This window comes from Lissotriton helveticus, chromosome 3_1, assembly GCF_964261635.1.
Source record: "Lissotriton helveticus chromosome 3_1, aLisHel1.1, whole genome shotgun sequence".
Taxonomy (NCBI): Eukaryota; Metazoa; Chordata; class Amphibia; order Caudata; family Salamandridae; genus Lissotriton; species Lissotriton helveticus.
This window is the reverse complement of record NC_136061.1, coordinates 1,029,083,172-1,029,109,100: the sequence shown is the minus strand read 5'-3', so window position 1 is coordinate 1,029,109,100 and position 25,929 is coordinate 1,029,083,172. Positions and strand designations below refer to the sequence as shown.

At 47.0% G+C, this 25,929-nt stretch overlaps 1 protein-coding gene across 6 annotated transcripts in view; it reads left to right on the top strand.

The window, feature by feature from the left end:
- Window positions 1–25,929, top strand: part of MAP3K20 (mitogen-activated protein kinase kinase kinase 20) — a 1,120,268-nt gene that overhangs the window by 195,874 nt on the left and 898,465 nt on the right. For all 6 annotated transcript variants that reach the window (XR_013608752.1, XM_078681552.1, XM_078681553.1 and 3 more), the window contains one exon: window positions 20,397–20,484. Coding sequence is in view for 5 of the 6 variants with exons in the window: in XM_078681552.1 (XP_078537678.1) it covers window positions 20,397–20,484 (88 nt within the window). In the remaining variant the exon portion in view is untranslated. The remainder of the gene's footprint in view (window positions 1–20,396; window positions 20,485–25,929) is intronic.

The following is a 25,929-nucleotide window of genomic DNA, read 5'->3' as shown; positions in this document are numbered from 1 at the left end:
TGTAGTGGCCGTTTCCCTCTTGAGCAGAGAGGCTGTGATTAAAGTGCCACTGTTTTCGAATATGATGTTGTTCAGATCACAGACATGCGTTCTCAGACCCCTGCGACCCCTGGCACTGCCTTTGAGACTATTGGCTTCACAGGTGGCAAAATCAGTGCCAAGAACACGAGGCGGGTTCACCTTCCTAGTTTTTAGCTCATTTTTAATGACTGTAACAGAGAATATTGTATAATATTCATTATTAGTTTAATAAACACTGGAGCATTAGATAAGAAACATTTTTTTAAATGCATGTTGCATGTGTGAGCTTGTGGGTGAGAGTGTGTTTGTGTGAGAGAGGGAGTGTTTATGTGTAAGCGTGTGCGCATGTGAGCATGGGTGAATGAATGTGACAGTCATGGATAGGAGTGGCAATAAATGAGATTAAATGAGTGTGAATGAGTGTAAATTAGCATGAGTGAGAGCATGGTGTAATGCTTGCAAGTCTGCTTTTGGCCTTAGCAAAATACTGGTCTTTGCTTACAAGAGACGGGTGTGGTATTCGCATTAATAACCAAGCTGGAAAAGGTGGAAGTAAACCAAACGTCCTTTAATGCAAAGATCAAAACTCCCGTGACCTCAGCCACAGCCTCGCTTCTTCAGCCGCCTCACACAGTCCCCGGCGCTCGCCTTGGAATGCTGATCGCGGTGACATTCCGAGTGATGTCACCGCGAGCAGCTCCATTACATGCGAGGCGCCGGGGGAGTATGTGCGTGGAAGATACCACACATCCCCCTTCCCTGCGGAAAGGGCAACATAAACATAACAAGCAAAGTTAGACGCACCATGAGGCACAGAAACACCCATTTGGGTGTGGAACAGTATAATTTTCCCAGGCCAGGTGGAAGGTTGACATGGTGGACAAAGCAAACCACATTACATCATTATATACTGATCAAAATGTCTAGGTGGTCTGGTCACCCTCTTGCTAGGCCTGACGGTAGAGTGGGGAATTATGGTTTGCCTCTTCGTGGTGGAACTAAGGTCCCGCCCAGGGCCTCCCTCCCGTCCCCTTGAATTCTCAGGTGGATGGTACTTCACGACCCTCCCAAGGTTCCATATTTTCCCCTCTTGTGTCTTGACCGCATTGTTGAATAATTTGGTGATCTTGGTGGGGTTGGTGTATGCTGACCAACTTGCCTTCCCTGTTGGAGCTCTGATTTTGATACAGTCTCCCACCTTGAATTCTACTTCCTTTGTGGCGTTGTGACGGTCATATTCCTCTTTTCTCTTTTCCATGGCCTCCTTTTGCTTCTTCAAGCTTTCAGCTTCTTTAGATCGGTCAGACCGCCCCTTGTGCCACTCCATCCATCCTGGGGTTAGCTTCGTGTTGGGTATCCTGGCGCGTAGCAATTCAAACGGGGTGACCCCCGTCGTCTGGTGGGGTGTGAACCTGTATGCTTCAAGCCGTCTCCACGCCTCCTCCTTCCAACACATTCCGCTGGCTTTTGCCAATTGGATGCTTTCTTTGAGGGTTTTATTGAAGCGTTCGACCATGCCATTGGTTTCGGGGTGGTAAAGTGCGCAACGCTTGTGTCTGATACCTCTTTCCTCCAGGAAGTCTTCCATCTCCTTTGAACACAGTTGAACACCGTTATCGGTAAGGATGCTGCTGGGTAGTCCTTCCCGGATGAACACCTCCTCCAGAAACCTGATGACAGTTTTGGTGGTGACCTCGCTGACAAACTTCATCTCTGGCCACCTGGAATACATATCCACAAGCACCAAAATGTAAGGTGTCCGCTGTTCTCCTGACATTGGGCCCACGATGTCTAATTCCAACTCGACCCATGGTCCTGAAGGGGCCGGCCTGCACACCATTGGGGGCGTTTGTTGCTTCAGGACCTTGTCGCTGTTACTGCACGGAATGCACTCTCTGATTCTCCTTTCCGTGGTTAGATCCATGTTTGGCCACCAATAGCTCTCCCTGAGTCTTTGCTTGGTTTTGGTGATGCCCAAATGTCCTTTGTGGGCTAACTCGACCAGGTTGCTTCTCACGGTTGCGGGAGGTACAAGTCTCGTGCCCCTGAATAGACATCCGTCTATGATGGACAACTCGTCTTTGATGGCCAGGTATGGCCGCAGGTTTTCATCCTGTTTGTCACCGTGCTTCCAACCGCTTCTTACTCTTTTGGAAACCTCCTCCAAAATTTTGTCTTCTCCCAACGCCTTTCTCCAAGTTTCTTCTCCCAACGCCCTCTGGATGGTGCAGACATCCTCCATCTGAAGGTCCTCTTCCTCTTCATCAGCCAACTTCTCACTCTCTCCTTCATCACCAACTAACCTAGATAGACAATCAGCTGCGAGGTTCTGGGTCCCGGGGACGTATTCGACGTCAAAGGTGTATTCTTGAAGGCCGACTACCCAACGCCTTATCCTGCTGGAGATGGCATCCAAACCCTTCTTGCTGAACACCTCCACCAACGGCTTGTGGTCAGTGCGGAGGGTGAACTGGGTTCCCCAGAGGAAGTCTCTGAATTTTCCTAGCGCCCAAAATACAGCCAAAGCCTCTTTCTCGATAACCGAGTAGTTGTTCTCGGACTTCTGGAGTGACCTCGAAGCAAATGCTATGGTTTCTTCTCCCTCTTCTCCAATTTGGGTGAGGACCGCCCCCAAACCCTTCGCACTAGCGTCGGTGGTGACTATGGTTGCCCGGTGGGGTATGTACGACTTCAAACTGGGGGCCTCAGCGAGTGCCTTCTTTACATCCTCGAACTCCCTCTGGCACTCCTGACTCCACCGGAATTCATTCTCCTTCTTCAACAGTAGCCTGATGGCATATGTCCTTCCCGCCAGGTTCCTTATGAACTTTCCGTAAAACTCTAACATCCCCATAAATGACTTGATCTCGTCCTTGCCCTTGGGGGATGTCAGGTTCACAATGGTGTTTTGTAATCCAGCTTTTGGACATATGCCCTCAGTAGTCACCTTGTGTCCCAGGAAGTCCAATTCAGCACAGCCAAACACGCACTTGTCTCTTTTCACTGTGAGGCCTTGTGACAGAAACCTCCCCAGAACGCTTCTCAACCTACCATCGTGCTCCTCATGGTTCTTTGCAAATATTAGGACGTCATCCTGGTAGCACATGACGCCTGGGATGTCCTTTAACATGTTGCCCATGATTCTCTGAAACACGGCGGCCGCCGAGACTAACCCGAAAGGCATCCTTTTGAATTTATATGCGCCCATGGGTGTCACAAATGCCGTGAGCTCTTGAGACTCCTCGTGTAGTTTTATTTGGAAGTAAGCTGAGGTAAGGTCAAGGGTAGAAAAGACTTTGGCCCCTTCTAGCATGCTCATCATCTGGGTGATGTTGGGCAAGGGGTAACGGTCGACCACGACTTCCTTGTTAAGTGCCCTCAAATCAATGCAGAGCCGGACCGAACCATCCTTCTTCTTGGCTGCCACGATGGGGGCCAGCCATTCCGTTGCTTCCACTGGTTCGATTACTCCGGCCTTGCACAGTTTCTCCAGTTCAGCCCTCACCTCCTCCTGGATGGCAATTGGAAGCTTCCTGACTTTGGCCACGACTGGCCTGGCGTTCTCCTTCAGTCTTATTCTGTGGCAGTAGTTTTTTAAACATCCCAAGTCTTCCCTGAACACTTCTTGGAACTCTGTTACAATGTCTGCTTTGTGTTCAATAATTTCTTGTACCAGGATCTGGGGATCACAGTTGGGATTAAGATAGACCCCTAGCTCTTTCTGTGCCTGCCACCCCAAGATGTTGTCACCTACTGTGGACACATATACCTTTGAGACTGTTGTTCTGTTGCTGTATTCTACCTTCCCCAGGAAATACCCCTTCATGGAGATGGGGCGACCGGCATACCCCCCTGGCCTCAGATCCATTCTTTTCAAGACAATCGTTCCCTTTGACACTCGTGAGAACTCTTTAGCATTAATGATGGTAATTCTAGAACAAGAGTCAAATAGTGCTTCCACTTCAACCTCCCCAACCTTTATGGTGTCCTTGGGGCTGCTGACTTGTCCTCCCTCGACCTGCACCACTACTTCCGCGCTCACGGGGTTGCTGGGACTGGGGGTTAGTATCTCTTGTACTTGCACCACAAACTCGTCACACACCACATTCGTCCTGTCTCTACTCTGCCTGCTGACTCCCTGCCCACTCTTGCAGTACTGCTTGAAATGTCCCTTCTTCCCACACTTGTTGCACGTGAATCTGAGAGCAGGGCATTCTCTGTCGTTAGCTAAGTGCCCCTGCTTGCCACACCTATAACAGGTGCCTTTAAACGTCCCTCCTACCTTGCCTTCTTTGTGTTCTCTATTCACTATTTTCTGGCCTTTTACTACAGACACTGCTTCACATTCAGTCACCACCTCGCTGACATTGGCCTTTTCCTCAATTTTCTTCTCCCCTGCGTCTTGCTTTATTTCTCTGACACATTGGAGCATATGCTCCACTTGTTTGGCAATGATGAGGACCTCCCGCAAGGGCGGGTCGTCCTTGAGCCATAGCTCCTCACGCACCCTTTCCATCCTACACGCCAACACAAATTGGTCCCTGATTCTCTCCTCACTTGCACCACCAAATTTGCAAGAGGCGGCTAACTTCCTTAGGTCGGATACAAAGTCTTCTATCGATTCCCCCTCCTTTTGTGCTCTCTTACCAAAGTGGTACCTCTCCATAATCGTGCTAGTCTTTGGAAGGTAGTGTAAGTCTAACTTCTTAAGGCTCACTTCAAATTCATTCAGACCCCTAGCCTCCTGTGCCCCTAACTCTGGGAGATGGTCCATGACCTCTTCGCCTTCCGCGCCCAGATAATAGGCTAATAATGCAATCTTCCTTTCTAAACCCAGGTTTGGCCCACAAACAGTGGCGTAATTCAAAAACACCTTCTTCCATTTCTTCCACTGGATATTGGGATCCCCAGGGGTGGTCAAGAAAAAAGGAGGAGGGGTCACACTCTGCATGTTAGCCTGCTAAGGCTCCCCTTGCTGGCACACAATGAAAATTCACCCCCACTGGACACACTGACGCTGGAAATAAACAGTAAGTTAGCGTAAGCCTCGCAATGTACACAAATCTTTGCTTCACATTCCCCCTGCGATACTGAAGAGGAGCGAGACGGGGAGAATAAACCTTGCACCTACTTAGGGTAGGGGAAACGAAACCCAGGACATTAGAGCGTATGCTGCTGCTGGCAATTATGCCACGTATTCTCGATGTGCCACACCGCGCTCTACCTTCACCCCAAAGGCAGTCTGACTAGAACCTGTGCGTGACGGGACAGAAGAGTCCAGAAACCCTCTGTGCACCTGGATGAGCACTTGCAGTTCAGAAATTCGTCGCTCACAGTCACAGTTCACCCTTTCCGTGCCCTCCAAATGTGCTACAACAAAACACAGTTAATCTTCCTGATGTTTAATTCTTCAATCCTCCTATGCTGTCAGCCGGTAACAGTGAGGGTTTCTGCGCAGAGGCCAAGTCCCTCCGCACTGCTGTGCTCCACTCAGCTTCCTGCGTTGTGCCTCACTGATGCCCTCTGAGGTGCTGCTCCTAGACACTGCAGCGCAGAAAATGTACCTAGCAGCGCTCTACTCAGACGCTTCTTGCAGCCCCCTCGATGACTCACAACCCGTCTCCCATCGTGGCGGGGTCTCCATGCGCCAGCCCTTCCTTTTCAACGCGCTATCCCAACGCGCCGCTTGTGGGGAAGAGCCGACCAGCGTCGCACAGGCACAAAAGTCTGCAGGGGACCTCACACGCTTTAAAGGTGACAGCGCGAGACACTTCCCTGAGGGGGGGCACGATCAAAGTCTCTGCCTAAAGCTGGTGACGGGGGCTCGAGCGGAGCTTGCGCCACGTAAACAGTGCCTTCTGTAAGATTTATATCCGCTAGCTAGGCTGGGGCACAATAAACTTTCACGGATGGTGGCGCTTAGAGGACACTAGCGCCTAAGTGAGGAAGTCCGTCAGAGCACTGAAAAAGGGGGCACGCTGGTGGCCAGAAGGAGTCACCTTACTTTGTTCGAGGACCAAGGCAGTCCCCACGCCTCACGCTGCTCACCCCTGGCAGCTGTCCGATGACCTCGGGACTGCCACCGTTGCTTTCCGCTGTATTCGGAGCCCCACAGCCACGTCCGTCTCCTTCTCCGTTCGTCCTCTGGGTTCCTTCAAGATTCCTGGGCGTGTTGAGGTCACCGGGGCAGTTTACCCTCGTCGCCAGTGTGGTATTCGCATTAATAACCAAGCTGGAAAAGGTGGAAGTAAACCAAACGTCCTTTAATGCAAAGATCAAAACTCCCGTGACCTCAGCCACAGCCTCGCTTCTTCAGCCGCCTCACACAGTCCCCGGCGCTCGCCTTGGAATGCTGATCGCGGTGACATTCCGAGTGATGTCACCGCGAGCAGCTCCATTACATGCGAGGCGCCGGGGGAGTATGTGCGTGGAAGATACCACAACGGGCCATTATTAACAGACAGGGAACTGGCGTATTAGAACGAACACTTGGTAAATGGGACATCCACGGCAAAAGGCTGACACAGGAATACTGGGGACATTTCTTGGTATGGGACAGCCATGGCAAAATGCTGGCACTAGCAGGCTCGAGGTGATTCTTGGTATATAGGAGGGGACAAACGTGGAAAAATGGTCGGTTTATCATATGAGAGGTATACTTTGACATTATGGTTACCATGGTGCTTGGATAACGTTAATAACAGAATTTGCGGAGCTGGCATATTATATGTCATTGTTTGCATAAAGGGGCACCCATGGCTTATAGGGGGCACCCATGGCAAAATGCTAGCTCTGGCATATTTAAGTTTATTGTTGGCATAAGGGGACATACATAGCTTGCTTTGAAAAATAGGGGCTCAACCCCTTTGGAACAGCAGGATTCATTGCCTTGCACACCATGAAAGGGCATATATATATATATATATATATATATTTAGAGAGTGCCCTTTCATAGCTCGTGGCTTTTTAGCAGATTTACTTGAAAAGTTTGCTTATAGATTAGCCCTATTTCGCTTAGTTTTTCAAAATGTTCTTGTTGGGAGAACCCCTTACATCCGAACCCATTCTAAAGAACTCTGGTTCATTAATTTTGCGCAGTACAATTTAAATTTCAAATATTATGTCAGCACCCAAATATAGGTGTATCCCAAATAGATATTTGTGTTGTATTTTTATTAATGACCGTTTCGATGTAACTTCAGTGATGTCAATTATTGTGATAGGATGCAGTTTAAGGTCAAATGGCCACTCCTGGGAAAGATTAAGGGTCATAGGTCAGATGTCACTTCCTTTGATGTCAATAAGGTCAAAGGGTGTGTGATGTCACTTTTGCCACTCCTTGTATTTTGTTGAATCGACATCCATGACCATATTTTGGAGATGTTGATGACAAAAATGGTTTTCGCTGCTGAAATTTAGCATACTAAGATGTCATGTATGTACCTTCATGGGTCATGATAGAACTATTTTATAATAGCATTATTTTAATTATCAGATGACAGAGTGGTTAAACTGCATGCTTTGTGGAGCGGTTCATGTGGCAATTGAAGTAAAGAGCCTAATGATGAATCACGAAGCTGTTAAACTGCCAGTTTAAGTAACTTTATTCAGGAAGCAGATTCCATCGTTCTTGCAGTCAGAATCTTCCTAGAGTAATTGACTCTACTTTAAATAATGACACATTCTCTCACCTGAGCACTCCACTCCAGGTGACATAAGAGGGTTCCGTGCTCAGGCTGGCACCAGGTTGCTAGGTTATAGTATTGGGGGGGGGGTGGGGGTGGGGGGGGGGGTTAAAAATCCGCCAAAGTCTCACTTGTTGTGACATGCAACATACCATGAAAGGATCGATTCATTCAAGGTCGGCTGACATATATTTCTGTACACATCAGGTTTTTATGTTACAAGTGCGGCCTGGCGCAATCCTTGCGTAAAGCGGACAGTAATCGTTTTTGTTGTCTTTCGTGGTTGCTTTTACAAATAAACACACATTTTCTGAGAGAGTTTCAGGCTGAGAATCTCATGCGTCTGTTAAACGATTCCCTTAGCTGTGCGCTAATGTATTAATTGCAAAAAAAACCTCTGTAATACAAGCGCTGCAGACCGTTTATAAGACTCTTTCGCCATTTTTGCCTTTCCCCAGATAATCCCAGGCATTAGCTACACTATTCGCAGGTTTAAATGTGATGAATGTTAGCAGAGTTCACTCCTTGGAGTGGGTGCTGTGTCTGCTCTAAAGCATATCTAAAGAGTTAACCATGCCTTACTGGTCTGGCGTTGAACAGAACTCACAAACAGTGCTTCGAGTCGCTGTGCGCAAGTCCCCCGTGTAGTACATCTCATGGTGTTTATTTGAGCCGGTGGTTGCAGGTTGGACCCACCAGCATTTATTTTTGGAGACCTGCGCGAATTTTTCCTCATCAGACGTTGACGCCGAGCAAGAGAGAGACAAGCACACAAGGGGGAAAGAAGGCAGAAAAACCGCGACGAATGGAGAAAGCGGGCATGAGAAAGAACCTGCAAGATTAAGGGACAGGGAGTGTCTTGGAATGGATTAAAAAGGCATGAAGTGGAATCGAGACTGCGCAGCCTTTGTGGTCAGCACGCTGACATTTATTATAGTGCCTGTCGCGGGCTTCTTAGAAAAACGTTGAGCCCCTGCACCAATTCTTTTGCAAATTAAGCACTAGTAACAAATCTGTTGTTGGTTAGAAAACGACATCTCAGATTACACTTACAGTTCTCAGATCAGGGACATTGAGGGGTTGGCTGGGAAACTGCAGAAGGACATGTTTGAATAAACAGCAGAGTGGCAAAAGGCAGACAAGCACCGGGCCAGGAAGTGTCATTTCATAACACAGGAAAGGACCACGCACATTGCAAGGGGGATGGGGAGAGAACAGAGAGGTTTCCCACAGTACGAGTAAGACGCTGAGAGCTGCTTTTCGTCAGTGTCACACCAATGGCAGCATTGAGTTACCAGTTACCAGGTAATTCGATGCCGTGCTGTATGGCTCACAGCAGGTCAGAGAACTAACGCACGTGTGGTCAGTGCAAACAGCACATTGTTAAAGGTATATACTTCATACTCTCCATTCCATCTTTACTTTGAGGTATTAAATTGTCTTGCACCCTTGACAGGCTGTGCCTGGTGCAACTGCAGTGCAAGTGATTCAACCTTCTGGGGGCTCTAGTAAGCGTGCATCCAAGAAAGGTGTAGGTCTTACTGTTGGAATATAGGACTCCTGAGAGGCTGTGTTTAAGGCACAGGGTTTGTATGGTACACCAGAGCAAGTGCTGACAATGTGTCCCTGCTTACATTACTATGATCTGTTGTGGTAATTCTTCTGCCCTAACTGGGGGAGAAGGCCATGAATGCCATATGTGGTCTTCGCCCAAAGTTCCCTCATTGAATGGTATATCCTGTTCCCCTTTCTCTATGCAGCATGCATCCTGTTGTGGAGGATTTTTGGTTCAGAAACTTTCTAATGGGAACAAGCACCGACCAAGTCCACTCATTCCCTCATGTGGCTAGGGAGGCTCCCCACATCTCACAACACCCCTCCTCCTCCAATATCAACATCAACATCCTTATCACGCATACAGTCTAGATCACAGTGGTATATGAGGGTGCAGCTAAGGGGCAGAGTGGGAAGAAGTGGAAGTACAGGTGCCAATCCCAAAGAAGGGAGCATATAAAAACCCTGCATGTTTAGAGAAACAAATCACAAATAGAAATTGCTTCCCAAATGTCGGTATACGAGCAGATTATGGCACCATGTGACAGAGATAACCCTTTCCACCATTTCTCCCCACCATCCCGGATAGGTTGTTAAGCACCTTTAGTTTGTGGCGATAATTCCAACCCACACAGGGTTTCAGTTACAAGCGGCATTCTTAAAACCAATTTCTAAATGTCCTGGGATCCTGATATGTCCCGATATCACAAGCTTGAAACAGAGTTTCCAGTCACAGGCCATCGCTTTGGTGTTGCACCGAGTACGGTGTTCCGTACTCGGTGCAACACAAAGCGGCGTTTCCCAGGACATTTAGAAATTGGTTTTAAGGACGCTGCTTGTAACTGACACCCTTAGTGGGTTGGATTTATCACCACAAACTAAAGCTTTTGACAGAGAAGACATTGGGGAAATTGTCCCGCGACTTTTTCAAGGCTGTTAGTGACAAAACACGTGTCGGCTGTCTGAAGATCCACACAATAAAAGGAAAAAGAAGAGAAAAGAACCTTAATTATTTTGTACAAATTGTGCTGAGACTGTGCACTGTGTAATAACTCTTCTCCAGTATTAGGGGTGTCTTTCATAGATTCACATGCTTGAATATTCCCCGTCGTCGAAGTGGGAGTCCCACGGTACATAAAAATAGCAATATTGCTAATATAACATAAATGATAATATCATAGAATAATAATAATAGAGATAATACACTGTAAAACCTCTAAATGGTAACTTCCATAGGAAGACATTACAAGAGAAAAAACTCATTTGTAACATATCAGTGTCATTATGTTGGTCCAAACTGCAGCCAATCAGGCTCAAGCACCCTCTAGAACCTTCTCCTCAGAAGCTCAAGCCCTCAGATTTTCTACCGCACGTCGTGTGAAGGGAGTCTCCCTGAGCTCTGCTCAGTTTTTTCTTCAAAGTTTGTCTTTTCAACTTATTTCTTCCAGAATGTCAAGTAAGAAGTCTTTGTTTAGAGCTTGCTCTTCATGTGGGAAACTACGGTTGTTTGAGAAGGACCCCCACCAAAAGTGTATTTACTGCCTGTACCCTGACCACAAGGTGGATGAATGTAAATTCTGTAGAGCTCTTCCTTCTAAGACTCTCAGAGACAGGGAAGGTCGTCTTCTTATATGGTTGAAGCGCCTCCAAGATAAAGAAGATGTTCTGTCAGACGCAGTAAGTCTTCAGTCAGGCTGTTCCACTGTCCCTTCCAAGCGTGGGAGTGTTCAGAACTTACCTTCTCCTTTTCTACAGAAGAAGAAAAAGCTGGCTTTACCAGTGGCACAATCTTCAAGTCCTATGACTTCTGTGTCAACGCCCACGAGACCTGGCTCTCAGGCGTCTTGTCCAGGCTCTATCAGTATTCTGACAGTCTTGACTCCCAGGTCGTCGACGGGCTCGTCGACGACCGCTCCGTCCACAAGATTGGCTTTGCTGTCTTCGTCGACGACCTCTGTGACGACGACGTCTGCTTCCTCGTCGTCGACGATGGTGATGTCGACGTCCTCAACGTCGACGAGAGCTCCTACGATCCCGTCGACGATCCCTATTGTCTCGTCGGCGACGAAGTTGCCGTCGACGAAGAAATCCTCTTCGACGTCGAAGGATTCATCGTCGACGAAGGTCCCGTCGACGTCAGCCTCTCCGTCGACCACCTCGTCGACGTCGGCTTCGTCGACGAAGAAAGCAACGGTTCCGACGACGAGATCCCCGTCGACGTCGAGTGCTCCGTCGACCAGCTCCACAACGACGGCGTCGTCGTCGAAGAAGGCGACGCCGGTTCCATCGACGAAGGTACCGTCGACGAAGGTACCGTCGACGACGATGCCGTCGACTAAAGTATCGTCGACGAAGATACCGTCAACGAAGACACCGTCGACGAGGCTGACGTCTCCGCAGATCCCAGCAAAGAAGTCTCCGTCGACGCACGTTTCATTGACGACGATACCGTCGACGGCGAATCCCTCAGTGGGCCCTACCTCGTCGACGATGGCGATTTCCTCAGCGGCATGTTCAGAATCCTTCTCAGGATTGGGTTCTTTTGCCACCATGCCTCTGGTACCACTGCCTTCCTTGACCTCTGGCAGGGATTCTTCTCTGCAGTTGCCACCTCCTGATCTCCAATTACCCTCACCTTTGATGGCTACTGATCACGAGACTGGATCTATGGGGGACGATGATAACGATGAAGCTCACAGTCCATCGGAGTTAATCATAAAATGTCAAGACTCCAGTTCTGACCAAGAGGAGGTGGAGGAAGTGGTCCAACCGGATGACCAATTTGTCCAGTTTCCTATGGCATCTTTCCCAGTTTCTTTGTTTTCAAACCTCCAGCATATGCTGGATGATTACAATCGAAGGTTTCCGCCTACCCCTCAAGGTACTCCAAGCCACGCTCCTGCGGAGGACTCCGGCCCTGCCACCCATCCGCAGTCTTTGGAGCAGCCTGTTTTGCCAGAGCTTCCCCGCCCTAACCCCCCTCTTATTCCGCAACCTGGTGCGCACGGGGTGGATGAGTCGGACAGTGAAGAGGGGGAATTACACCAGGATACTGACGATGAGCAGGATCCAGATATGGCGGAATACGACGACTATAGGATACAGACACCTTCTCCGCAACAGCCAGAGGCAGGTGATTCGCCTTCCATTGATACAGCAAGCTTCCATGTGCTGATGAATAAAGCGGCGGACCGCTTTAAATTGCCGAGAGAACAGCGGCAAGAAGATTGCTTTCTCTACGATTTCAAGAACAAACCGTACAAACAAATTCACACTATACCAATCATAGAATTTGTATGGAAAGAAGGGATGAGGATTATGCACTCTCCTAACTCCTTGCCGGCACAAGTCCCTCGCCTGGAAAAGAAGTACAAGGCTCCGGCTGGTTCACCTGCTTGTTTGCTGTCACATCCCAAACCAGACTCGGTGGTCACACAGGCGGCACAGCGACGATCCCGTAATCCGGCAACTCCTCTCACTACTCCACCTGATAGAGAGGGTCGACGTTTGGACGCCATTGGGAAGAAATTTTCCACCATGTCCTCTACGTCTGTACGCGCTGCAAATGCATTGGCCATTCTAGGTCGTTTCGACAGGCAAATGTGGTCTGATATTTCCGCATTCGTTTCACTAATACCGGAAGCGTCCAGAGCGGAAGCCCAACAAGTTCTCCAGGATGGCATGAGGGCGTCAGAGGAAATGATTGACTGTGCGATTGATGTGGCGAGTACGGGATTTCGCATCCTCGCCAGTGCTGCGGCCCTCCGCCGCCAGGGCTGGCTTAAATCCACTTCTTTCCGGCAAGAGGTCCAGTCGAAGATACTCGACATGCCCTATGACGGTGAATCTCTTTTTGGCGCTCACATTGACGAGGCGCTTGAGTCAATTAAAAAGGACACCGATACAGCAAAATCGCTAGTCTCCTTACAATTTAAGAAGCAGCCCTTTCGTGGCGCCCGTGGAAGAGGTTCGTCTTCCACAACTTTTCAAGGAGGACACACTCAGTACCGCCAATTCAACCAAGGCAATCAACGTTACTCCTCCCAACAGTCTACTCGCCAAAATCAGTCAAGACCCTATAAAGGAAAACCTACTTATAGGGGTGCCAACAACAAACGCCAGTGACTCTCATGTCACACAAGGAGTTGGAGGGAGAATCTCGCAGTTTTATTCCCAATGGTCTCTGATAACATCGGACCAATGGGTATTGGACATTGTTCGCAAGGGTCATGCCTTGGAGTTCACAGAGATTCCTCCTCATTCTCCGCCATCAGGCCCGCCACCTCCCCATTTTCTAGAATTGCAACATCAAGTTCGTCTTCTCATACTAAAAGGTGCAGTCGAAGTGGTTCCTATATCACAACAAGGGACAGGTTTCTACTCACGTTTTTTCCTCATTGCCAAGAAGACGGGAGAGTGGCGGCCTATACTGGATTTGAGGGCGCTCAATTTCTTTCTGACACAGCAGTCTTTCCGCATGCTCACATTGTCAGAAGTCTTGCGGCTTCTCTGCAGCGGAGATTTCCTGTCCACGATAGATCTGCAAGACGCCTATTTTCATGTGCAGATTCTTCAACAGCATCGCCAATTTCTAAGGTTCAAGGTAGGCACTATCCATTACCAATTCAAGGTGCTGCCTTTTGGCCTGCGCTCGGCACCTCGTGTTTTCACGAAGGTCCTGGCCCCAGTCATGGCTTATCTACGTCTGCAAGGAGTGCAGATTTTTCCTTATCTGGACGATTGCCTCCTGAAATCTCCGTCTCCTCTACAGCTGGCTCACGACACAACTCTCTGCCTACAGACTTTCGAGTCACTGGGGTTGACCATCAACGTGGACAAGTCACATTTAACACCATCACAAAGGAGAAACTTCTTGGGTGCCATTCTCGACACGGAATTATCAAAAGCCTTCGTTTCCCAAGAACGACAGGTGAAGATAGTACGTCTGGTCACCCTCATCCGTTCAAAACAGTCAGTTTCTGTCCGCATGTTGAAGTCCTTTCTGGGGATGGCGTCGTCCTGCATCGCTCTACTCCCGAACTGCAGGCTCCGCACTCGCCCTATTCAGGAGGAACTAGACCTGCAATGGCGCCAAGTGTCAGGATCCTTCAACGATCTAGTGAGAGTCTCGTCTCGCATGAAAGACAGTCTCCTTTGGTGGAGAGAACCATCCAACCTAAACGAAGGAGTTTCCTTTCTGGCCCTTCCTCCGGATCTAACACTGACCACAGATGCATCCATGGAGGGTTGGGGAGCTCATCTCCTAGACCTTTCAATCAAAGGAAAGTGGACACCGTCACAACGAACATGGCATATCAACAGATTGGAGCTGCTGGCGATCTTCCTTGCTCTCAGATCTTTTCTGCCTGTAGTGCAAGGAGAGTCCGTGCTGGTTCAAACGGACAACACAACCAGCATGCACTACATGAACAAACAGGGCGGCACAAGATCTCAGCCCTTGTCTCGGCTAGCTCAGAAGATCTGGAACTGGGCTCTTCGTCATCGAATCTCCCTGACGGCGGTCCATCTGCCGGGGGTTTCAAACATCCTAGCGGATTCGTTGAGCAGGTCCACATCATCGACCCACGAGTGGGAGCTTCATCAACAAACTCTGGACATGGTGTTCCGCCGTTGGGGTCGTCCCCTGATGGACCTTTTTGCCACTCCACTGAATCGGAAGTGCCCCGCCTTTGCGAGCTGGCATCCTCATCCGGGGTCCAGCGGCAACGCCCTTCTCATGGACTGGAGCGGCCTGTTCGCCTATGCATTTCCTCCCATACCATTGGTGCCGAGGACATTGTGGAAGATGCGCAGGCAACCCTGCCACTTGATACTGATCGCACCTCGTTGGCCCAGACAGGCTTGGTTCTCAGAACTTCTTCTGTTGTCCCAATGCACGCCCATTTGTCTACATCCACGTCCAGATCTTCTGTCCATGGACGAGGGCCAAGTCTGCCATCCAGACCCGACCACTCTTCAGTTATGGGCATGGAACCTGAATACCTCGAATTCGCGAATTTAGAGATGCCCCAGGAATGCAGAGAGATTCTGGCTGCTGCTAGAGCTTCCTCAACTGTTCAAACGTACAAACTAAAGTGGAAACGGTTTTGCCATTGGTGCGCAGAAGCAAATGTCCATCCACTCACTTCTGCCCCGGAACAGCTGTTGCCTTTCTTTCTAAGCCTTGCTCAGTCTGGCCTCTCTCATGCCACCTTGAGGGTCTTTCTGGCAGCTATTTCACGTTTCAGACATGATGGCTCAAACTCTCTCTGCTCATCCAGAATTATCCGGCAATTCTTTAAAGGTCTCTTCAGGAAGTTTCCTCCTATCAGACGCCCGCCTCCGGCATGGCAGCTCAACGTGGTATTGTCACAGCTCATGAAGCCTCCTTTTGAGCCAATCCACAGAGCAGACAACAAGTTTCTTACCTGGAAGGTCATTTTGCTTTTGGCCCTAACATCTTCTCGCCGTGTGAGCGATCTTCATGCTTTCACAATCAAGCCTCCTTATTTGCAATTCAAAGCAGATGGAGTATCTCTTCGTACCAATCCCTCTTTTTTGCCAAAGGTGCCTACAGATTTCCATCTGAACGAACCTGTCTTCTTGAAGACTTTCTTCCCGAATCCACAGTCACCGGCAGAACAACGCCTTCATTCCTTAGACATCAGCCGTTGTCTAAAGTTTTACATTTCAAGAACTGCCCCTTTCCGCAAATCAGATCAACTTTTTGTAGCATATGGAAGAATGCGAAGGGGACATTCAGTGACAAAACAAACACTTGCAAGATGGCTCTCAGCAGCCATATCCTACTGTCATCAACAAGCTGGCAAGCCTTTACAGTGTCCTGTGAAGGCACATTCGACGAGAGCGATGGCGTCTTCCACCGCCTTGTTTGCCGGAGTGCCTCTACACCAGATTTGCCGGGCGGCAACGTGGTCGAATAGGCACACCTTTACCAGACACTACTGTTTGGATTCTATCAACGAGGCGGATACCGCAGTGGGGCAAGCAGTGCTTCGCCATCTCTTTAAATAAGGTGAGCCTCTGTTCCCTCCTCCTTTTTCTTCTGTGATTGCTATATGCTTTTAAGCTATGTGTTTACTTCTTGTGAAGATGCTTGCAATCCCAGTGCTAAGGAGTTACTGCTATCTATTCTATTCAAGCATGTGAATCTATGAAAGACACCCCTAATACTGGAGAAGAACTATTGTTACTTACCTGTAAACAGGTGGTTCTCCAGTATTGGTGTCTTTCATAGATTCACATGCGACCCACCCTTCCTCCCCTCAGAGGCTCTCTTCTCCTCATACGCTATTATTACTAGTGCTACGAAAATCTGAGGGCTTGAGCTTCTGAGGAGAAGGTTCTAGAGGGTGCTTGAGCCTGATTGGCTGCAGTTTGGACCAACATAATGACACTGATATGTTACAAATGAGTTTTTTCTCTTGTAATGTCTTCCTATGGAAGTTACCATTTAGAGGTTTTACAGTGTATTATCTCTATTATTATTATTCTATGATATTATCATTTATGTTATATTAGCAATATTGCTATTTTTATGTACCGTGGGACTCCCACTTCGACGACGGGGAATATTCAAGCATGTGAATCTATGAAAGACACCAATACTGGAGAACCACCTGTTTACAGGTAAGTAACAATAGTTCTTATACATCATCGACGTGTGCTGGAGAGTGTCATTCCTTTCCTAATGCCTATTCCAATATGCTGCATATTAATTAGGGCAGTGCATCTTTTTTTTTTATCACTCTCGCCTCATCTCTCCTCACTCTTGACTGTAGTGTTACTCATATTTTGTCTGCTTTCTTTGTTTTTTTGCCCTTAGTTCTGCTGTGTAACTTTGTCAGACATGAGTTGTAGTTTGAGCAGAAAAGTCTGCCACAGCTGCATGTGCTCTGCTAGATCTGTTCACCACTCGACCCTGCATGGGCATAGGTATTCTACAAACTCATCTATAGTCAAGGACATGCCCTGCCTCATGGTGGACTAGACAGAGCTATCACCAGGGAAAGCTCCTGATGTCATTTTTGGGTCTCTCCTACGCAGCATGCGCTGCACAGGGGAAAGACCTTTAGCAATCGATTCAGTTTGGCTGCCAAAAACGTGCACGCATTCCATTGCCTTAAATGGCAACGTGTGCACGTTTGGCGATTCCCTTGCAGGAGCGAGCTTTGACATATGGTTCCCGCTGGCTCCCGCAAGGTATCCAGCGCAGGCCCCCTCCTCTCTTACCTTCCCCCTGCTCCCTCTTCCTCTCCTCATCAGTGCAAGGCGCTCCCTTGTCTTTTTTGGATCCATTTCACTGGGAAGCAACTAAATGAAAGAAGGAAAGAGAGGTTGTGAACCGTTTCTTCAAGTCACGGTTTTCAGTAAGTGAGGAGCAAGACAGAAAGAGAAGGAATAATAGGAAGAGGGGGGGGGGGCAGCTGCCAGACATTGTTTTAAATGGATCTGTGGATTGCTTATGGGAAAATGTGAGAATTCTTCCTGTTTAAAGCGCAAGATTATAATGATTGGCTCATGTACAGGTTTGCAGACAGTTCTCATATAGGCGGAGAGCTGACATCGTCTTTATAACGCATGTGTTGAGAGTAAATTTCTCATTGGACAACTTGAGAAGTCCTCGAATAGAAGTCTGTCGCTTGACTCTACACAGTGTATAACAGAGAAGTGTCAGTAGTGAAGGTGATAGGCTTCTCTTAGTGCGCAGGTGCCTTGTGTATGGTCTGTTGTGTAGAAGAGCTGTGGTCGAGTCTCAATTCTAGACTCTGCCCATGACATCCAGGTACACAGAGGAGTCCATTCTGGGTTAGAAGGTCTGTGGTTGTGTCTCAATCCTAGACTGTACCCACTCACGACATCCAGGGGCACTGTGAAGTACATTTTCTTAACTACAGGCCAGCTACATGAGATTGGTCTACAAACCCTTCCTCAATTCAGTCAAAATATGCTTATCCTGCATATTGAAATGCTCAAATATTTGCTCAAAAAAGAACCCTGCGTGAGGTACTTGCACGGGCCATTCCATTTGTCCCGAAACTGCTCCTCCTTCACATGACTGAAGGAACAGGTGGGAATTGCTATAAACGCCATTTATTATTTTTTGAGCTCACACTAGCGTTGAAGGGCTATCGCTCGACAGTTGAAAGGAAGTGTACCACCTTCCCTGGGGACATAGATTGCGGGATGGACTTCTGTATGGGGCTGGAAATAGCAGTATTCCAGGCTACGGGACACCCCCAGAACCATCAGAAGATTTGGCAGAGGTGGGCAGATTATAGGAGCTTGTTCTTGGAGCCTGTTCGCACTGCCGAGCTACAACTGGATGCCGAAATCAGACAATATGGCCAAGATATACAGAGGAATGCGACGAGATCTTGAACTGCAATTATGTAGGGGTTTCAGGCACTGCTTTGTGGAGGTAAGGGGTGCGGCAGGGGGTATTCTGTACATATGTTCCTGATTTACATGTTTGTGGGGTCTCATCCTGCAGAGTCCTGTGTATGTATACGCACCATCTTTATCCTTTTGTTGGCAAAAACCCAGTAAAATTTGTTTTGAAAAAAACCCTAAGGAATGTCAAGATGGACCCAGAATTAATTCTACATCCCTAATTGACAACAAGTGGAAATGCAAGCTAACACTGAGTAAATTGTGATTATGTTTAGCAGTCCTTTAAACAATGAGCAGAAACTGCAGAGAAATGGGCCAAAATACTTATAACTCTATGTCTTCTGAATGTCCTAAAGATGAAACACATGGCAGCTGTTTAAAGTGTAACAACAGAAACAAGAATAAATACAATAAAGAACCAGCATTGCCAAAACCAATAGGTCTCGCCCGTAAAAGCTATTGGCTTTTTCACGCTTGTTTTTCACACAAATGATCGCATTTACAAGCAGGGTGGCTATCCAGGAATGATTTTTCGTAAAGCAAAGGGAAAACAGCTAAAGAAGGCCAGTGTGTAATCATGCATGCTCATCTTGAAATTGTTTTTCTTATGCTTTACAAAAGTCATTCCATCATGGTGGCTGTGCATCTGCATTAATGCACAGCACCCTTTTCTGAATGATATTTCTTAAATAAATAAATTATAATTTCATGATGACTGCTGTCCACACTCTGCATGGTATCCATCTTGGAATGAATTTGATTTTAATTGAGAAACAACATTCAAAGATGGCGGGCATGCATTTGCATGCATGCACGGTCGCCATTATGGAAAGATGTTTTCAATCTTTATTCTAATTTACTGTTTCAAGATAATGGATGACCATTTTGGAATAGTAAATTAAAAAACAACTAGGTCTTGACTTCACTGGTGCTCCTTTGTGTCCGAACAAAGCTATACCTGTCTGCGAAGCTCAAATTAGAGAGAAACACATGTATATGGTGTTGCTTTCATTCTTTCCAGGTTGTCTTGTATGGTATTTTAACAATCCAAAGTTGTAATACCCTGCTTGGGGTGGTCAAAGGCTGTTGTCTTTTTCCAGCTCAGCTTGGATGGCACTAGCTAATTTTGTGCTTAAAGACTTCTCTGTAAAAATGACAGAAGGCTTTTGTCACTTTTATTGGTAATTATTGCTGCATGTGTTAAAAAAATTGGTGTGGGAGGCACTGTGTTAATCTTATGGTTAAAAACTGCTAGAAAACAGATGTGTTTTATAAAATGGTCCTGTAATCATTAAGAGATTTCCAACTCTTGAAATTTACTTTTTACACGGTTCTATATTTTGATGTGATGTGCTTTAAGGATTGATAGTGTTTTTTTTTTTACCTTTGTTAAGTTTTTAATGAACTCAACACAAAAGACTAGATTGAAATGAATTGATAAGCTTAGGCTTATACTTACATGTGCCATTTCTACCATGTATTTTGAGGGTCGACAGACTTACAATGTTTGACACAAATAACCTTCAATTTCTGTTCCGTTGACCTTTCTTTGAACACTGGGAATGTTTCCGACTCTTTGCATAGTTATGGTCTGTTTCAGGTATACTAGAACTATATATTCATCCCAATCATGTACTAGAGTCTAAAACATTGCAGCCTAATTTTAACCACTTATTTTATTTTTCAAACCAGTCATGTAATCATGATTTTTTTCATCTGTAGGCGGAGATACTGAGCATGCTCAGTCACAGAAACATAATTCAGTTTTATGGAGCAGTGCTTGAACCTCCGAACTACTGTATTGTTACCGGTGAGTGGATCTAATTTTTATTACTACAGCTACTAACATAAAACATAGTATATATAAAATCATCCAAGCATTTGATAAAAATCACTAAGGGCTTGATTGCAATTCAGATGGAGAGAAATTAACAATGCTTCCCCCTGCTAATATAATACATCTTTTCCCTCCCCTTCCCTAACCCCATCCCTCACTCCCCACCCCACGCACTGGCTCACATATACATTTACCACCTGTTCAGAAAATGTGGTAAAGTATGGAATAGGGGATTTCGAGTGGAAAAATCGGCTTCTACAGTAATTCCTGATTCCTAGACGTTTTACTCATAATTGCACAGACATGAGATGGTTTTACTGCACAGAAAAAGTAAAACTGCTTTGAAAGATCCTACTTTAACCTCAGGGGCGGCTCCTCTATGTAGGCGGAGGAGCGTCGGCCCACTGCTTTCTCACAGTGTGGGAAGCAGAAACATAAAATGGTATTATAAATACCATTTTATGTTTCTGTTTCTTGCACTGCAAGAAAGCTGAAGTGTTTGGTTTGGGGTGGGCAGGTGGGCGGTCCTCCTCTAGTGCAGGGGAACAGTGGCTTGCCCACTGCTGAGGGCGCTGACTGTTTGGTCGGCACTTTGGGGCCGGCCAAACCCGTCATGTGCACTTTGCCTTTTCTCTACGTGGAGAAAATGGCCTCCCCTTTGATGCCTGGCTGGTTGGCGTCCCGACTTATCACAACACTGTCATTGCAGCATTTTGATTGGCTTAGGGGAGTGGAGGGAGGCTTCCTGTTCAGGAGTGGAGCAGAGAAGCAGAGACAAGGCATGACAGGGACCGGGCTGACGAAGGTAAGTTAACTTTGTATTTATTTTTAAAATTAAACCCCCTGCGCGACAACCCTTCCTGAATCATGCCGGCCGCTCCTGTTTAACCTGTTCAACACTGTTTTTTAGTGCTTAATATGTGCAGCTCGTGCAATTAGTGGACACCGTCATACATTTTGGATGCATGGGGCTTACTTTTAAGATCGCGCTATGATAGAGAACAAGAAAAGAAAGGCATAAAAGAGAGAAAAAAGGAGGCAGAGAATAATGGGAGCACAAAGACAAAAGTCATGTACCAAGAAGATTGAGAACAAAAGAGGCAAGACGTGTAAGGTGCTGTAAGAATGAGGCCTGAGATGGAGTCAAGACTAGGTAACCTGGTATTCAGCAACACTGGTGGCAAGTTCCTAAGACAAAGATTGAGCCCCTGTCCTTGGGGCCTTTTAAAAAAAAAAAAGAAAAATTCGGATTGTATTTCATTCTGAAGTGCAGCACGATGTAGATCATAATTTTGGAGAATGACAATGTTTGACTTATATCTGTAAAATGTACATTTTTTTTTTAGAATTTTTTTGGGTTTCATGACATCTGACAGACATTACAGAATTGACAGCTTTTAGAAAGGGGGGTCTCTAGTTGGTTGAGGTAGGTACCTTTGTCCAAATAGGGACCCTTGCTTCTAGTCAGGGTCAGGGGTATACATACTTTACTTAACCCCTGCTCACCCCCAGGGTAGCTAGGCACGAGCAGACAGGCCCATCCCAAAGTCAATGTGTAAAGTATTTGTACTCAAAACACAGAGTAATACAGTGATAACACCACAAATGGACACCACACCAGTTTAGAAAAATAAAGTATCTTTATCTAAACTCAACAAGACCAAAACAACAAAAATCCAATACACAAGTATTAAGAAAAAAGACTTTCAAAAGGTTTTAGCAACTGAGTTTATAGAAAACTATGGATACGTAATTTCTTGCAAAGTACATGTCGTTGCGACAGAATTCACCAAGCAAAACAGCTGCAGCGATGGAAAGCGTAAAAAAACAAAGCCCCTGTCAGTCCAAAACCAGACAGTCAATACACATCCTAGCAGAGGCACACTGGATGTCTAAGCAAGAAAATACCTACTTTCTAAAAGTGGTATTTTCAAACACAGAATGTAAAAATCACCCTTGATAAAATATGCATTTTAACATCTGAGTTCAGGCATACTAAACTTTATTTTCCTATCTGGTTCCCAGGAGCAGATATGCTTATAAGATGTTTTAAGCAAACTCCCCATTCTATCCTGTGGGAACAGATAGCCGATTCCTTTAAGACCTCTCAACAGGTGCAAAAACATTCACCCTAAAGCCCATCTAGGCATTCAGTCAGGAGGCCTGAAATTCTCTCTCCATATGCACCTGATCGTGTAATGTGTTTGTTTGGACAAACCTCTGGATTTATACAACACCTCTACAGCTATTGAGCATTTGTCCATACCTTGCAGCCAGTCCCTAAATGGGGAGGGAAGGGCACCCTTGATCTCCAGTGCCTGGCTATCACATGCGTAGCCAGACTACAACCAATGGCCACCAATGTGCGCTGACCTGAACTCCCACTGAGTAGCCCTCCACCTCGTCTAGTGTATGGAGGACTCAGGACCAGCAGGGCCGGACTGAGAACCAAAACCGGCCCTGGCAAGTGCTCGGCCGGCCCCCTGGGGGTGTGACCGAGCTCTTTGCCAGGGCCGTTTTTTGGCCGATTTTGTTACATAGCCGATTTTGCAGCTATGCTGCAAAAACGGCCCTGTAACAAAAACGGCCCCCAGGGCCCAAAACCGGCCCCCACCATTGCGGCGCACCGGGGGATTGTCCGTTGCCCGCAACGGCCAGTCCGGGCCTGAGGACCAGAAGGGATCGATGACAGGGTGGAACCAAGTACCCCTTGCTTCTCTGCACTGGAAGCACTCTGGGTCTACCTCCCTCCCCGTTTTTCATAGCCTATCTGGTTGTAATAGATTTGGTGGAAGTATTTAAATTGAATCAGCTGCGATCTAACAGGGATCACCAATTGTTTGGCCTCTATTTTTTTCTCGACCCAGTCCTCCTTCTCCATCTCCCCAAAGTCTGCCTCCCATTGTTCCCACAGGGCTGTCACTGGGTCTGGTGTGTTTACTTTTAGCGCCTTATACAAGCACAAAATGCCCTTCTCCCCATTCTCCCCCATGGTGAGTTTAGGTTTCAGTGGATTGAAGTTGTGAAGTGAGTCTGGGCCTGTAAGAAATTTGGTTACGGGTTGAGGGATGTTGAAACCCTTCTCAGGCAGCAACCACAATCCTTGTCAGGGTGAAGTCACAAGAAAACCCCAAATTAGCATGTGCTCAACGCTCTGGTAGCTTGGTACAGAACAGTAAAGCTTAACTTAGAGGCAATGTGTAAATGATTTATGCGACACTTCAAACAGTATTAAAGTGAAAAATCAGCACAAGAAAAAATAGAATAGATTTTAATACATAAAGCAAGACCAAAATGACAACAATCCAAACAACAGAACTGGAGATATGCACGTTTAAAGATTTCAGTGAAAATAGAGCCTAAAAGCACACTGGGACAACTGTCAATATGTGGTTGTGCCGTACAGGGACAAAGTCATAAGTTCAGGCCAACCGCAATGTAGCACAGGCCAGCTACAGGGATCCAGGCAGGTCTGCTGAACAACACTGGTTGTGGCGCATTGTGAGGTCCTGCGTCGAGGATGTGTCACACAGCCGAGGCGATGGGTAGGCCGGGTATGAGATGCATCACAAGGTGTTAGTTCCCAGGAGATGTGATGCTGCGATGTAAGGTCCTGCATCATTGTACAGGACTCTGTCGATAATGGAGCTTGTGATGGGACGGCCAGTGTTAGAGATGTATCGCGCCGCGGCGGATCTGAAATGGCTGTGGGCTGTGAGGGCTATAAGAGATCCTAGAGCCGGTAATGTCCACGCAGCGAGACAATGCATCATTTCTGCTTGGTGTTGCACCGTGAAGCAGAGGAGATGTGCCAGTTCTGCTTTGTCCACAGATGTGCTGGCAAAGCACCTTAAGGACCACTTCCAAGGGTCCAGGACTGGGGTGGCACCACTTGGCAGGGTTGGACTCACAGTTGCAGAGTCCAGGTGCTGGGTACAAAAGACTAGCCCTTGGAGTCACTCTGTATTCAGTACTTGATTGTGTGAAGCTGAGCATGTGACCATGGGACCAGACATCATCCAGTTTGGACATGCCAAGCTTCCCCCACTTCTGAAACCTTTGTAACTTAGTGGATATCTTTAGCTTTGAACCCAACCATAATGGCGTTTCCCTAGTGATCTTTGTGGTCCATCCCATCCATTTTGAAACCCTGTGCCAGCAGTCAATGGGAAGCACCATAACGTGAGGCAGGTGCTGTGGGGTCTCAGTTCCATAGAGCCACGACCAGAGGGCGGATCCCAAGAAACCAGGAAGCTCCCAGCAGATCACTGGGTCATCACAGTCCTCGAAAAGCCATTTGTTAATGGCTGCAGCTGCTCCTCCCAGCAATAAAGCTGAACATCCACTGCCCCAAAACTTCCATGATATAGCACCTATATGCACTTTTTTATTGGCAGCTGTTTGGGTGGGCGTGGGGTTCTTTCCCAGACATAGGCATATATTCAACAGGGGCTTGCCCAAGTAAGCCATATGCCCCTTAATCTTGTGTTCGAGGGGAACTACGTTGAGTTCCCAGCATGGCGCGGATTCTGCAGAACCTCGAATCCGCAAATAAGTGAACACTCTGGGCATGCGTTGAGGTCCTCATTAACCTGGACTGGCAGAGTTGGGGAGCCGGGCAGTGGGACAAGGGATGATGTATCCCAGTTGACTGCTTGTCAGAGAACACATCTTACATCCAAACCCTACAAACCCTACCTTATATTTTGAAGGATATTGTTGATTGCTATTTTTGTGCTGCCACTGTGAAGTGGAGACTAGTTTAGTATTCCTACAAGGGCCTTTTCAGGCACCTGATACTGAACCCATGGTATTGAGGCCTGCGTGCAAATGAAAAGGCCTCAGGAAGAGACAGGTGCATCATGGCTTGGACTTTGTGCTGGTAGCACAGCAGCGGATGAGTTCTGTATCAGTCATCCCAACAGATAAGAGTCTTATCACTACCACTAATTAATTTTCCTTGAAACTCGAAAGCTCGTCTCTGACAAACAAGGATAATCAATATATTAGTTGTATTATTTTGAAGAAAGGGAAGTTTGCATGTGCCTGCCGTGCCATCTGCCCACCAGTGTAATGCGAAAGCATACTGCAGGCAGCAGCAGGCAGACTTTATATGAAGGAGAATTATTGACTGAAAAAACACATGGATCCACCAACTTGTATGGATGAAAGCACCGCACATTAAAGATGCAATCAACAAGCAAACAAAAGGAAATAATGGTGAAACTCAGCTGGACGGTGAATACAGGAAGCGTCCATATGCCTCTCTGCCAGACAACAGGTGTTAATATTACAATTAATTGCCAAACAACTATTTGTACAATGTATGACATCAAATAATTGAACCTAAAATAAGAATCATCTGTTACAAAGTCTGATGACAAGGCATAGGGGTGATTGCCCCACTTACGGTTAGAA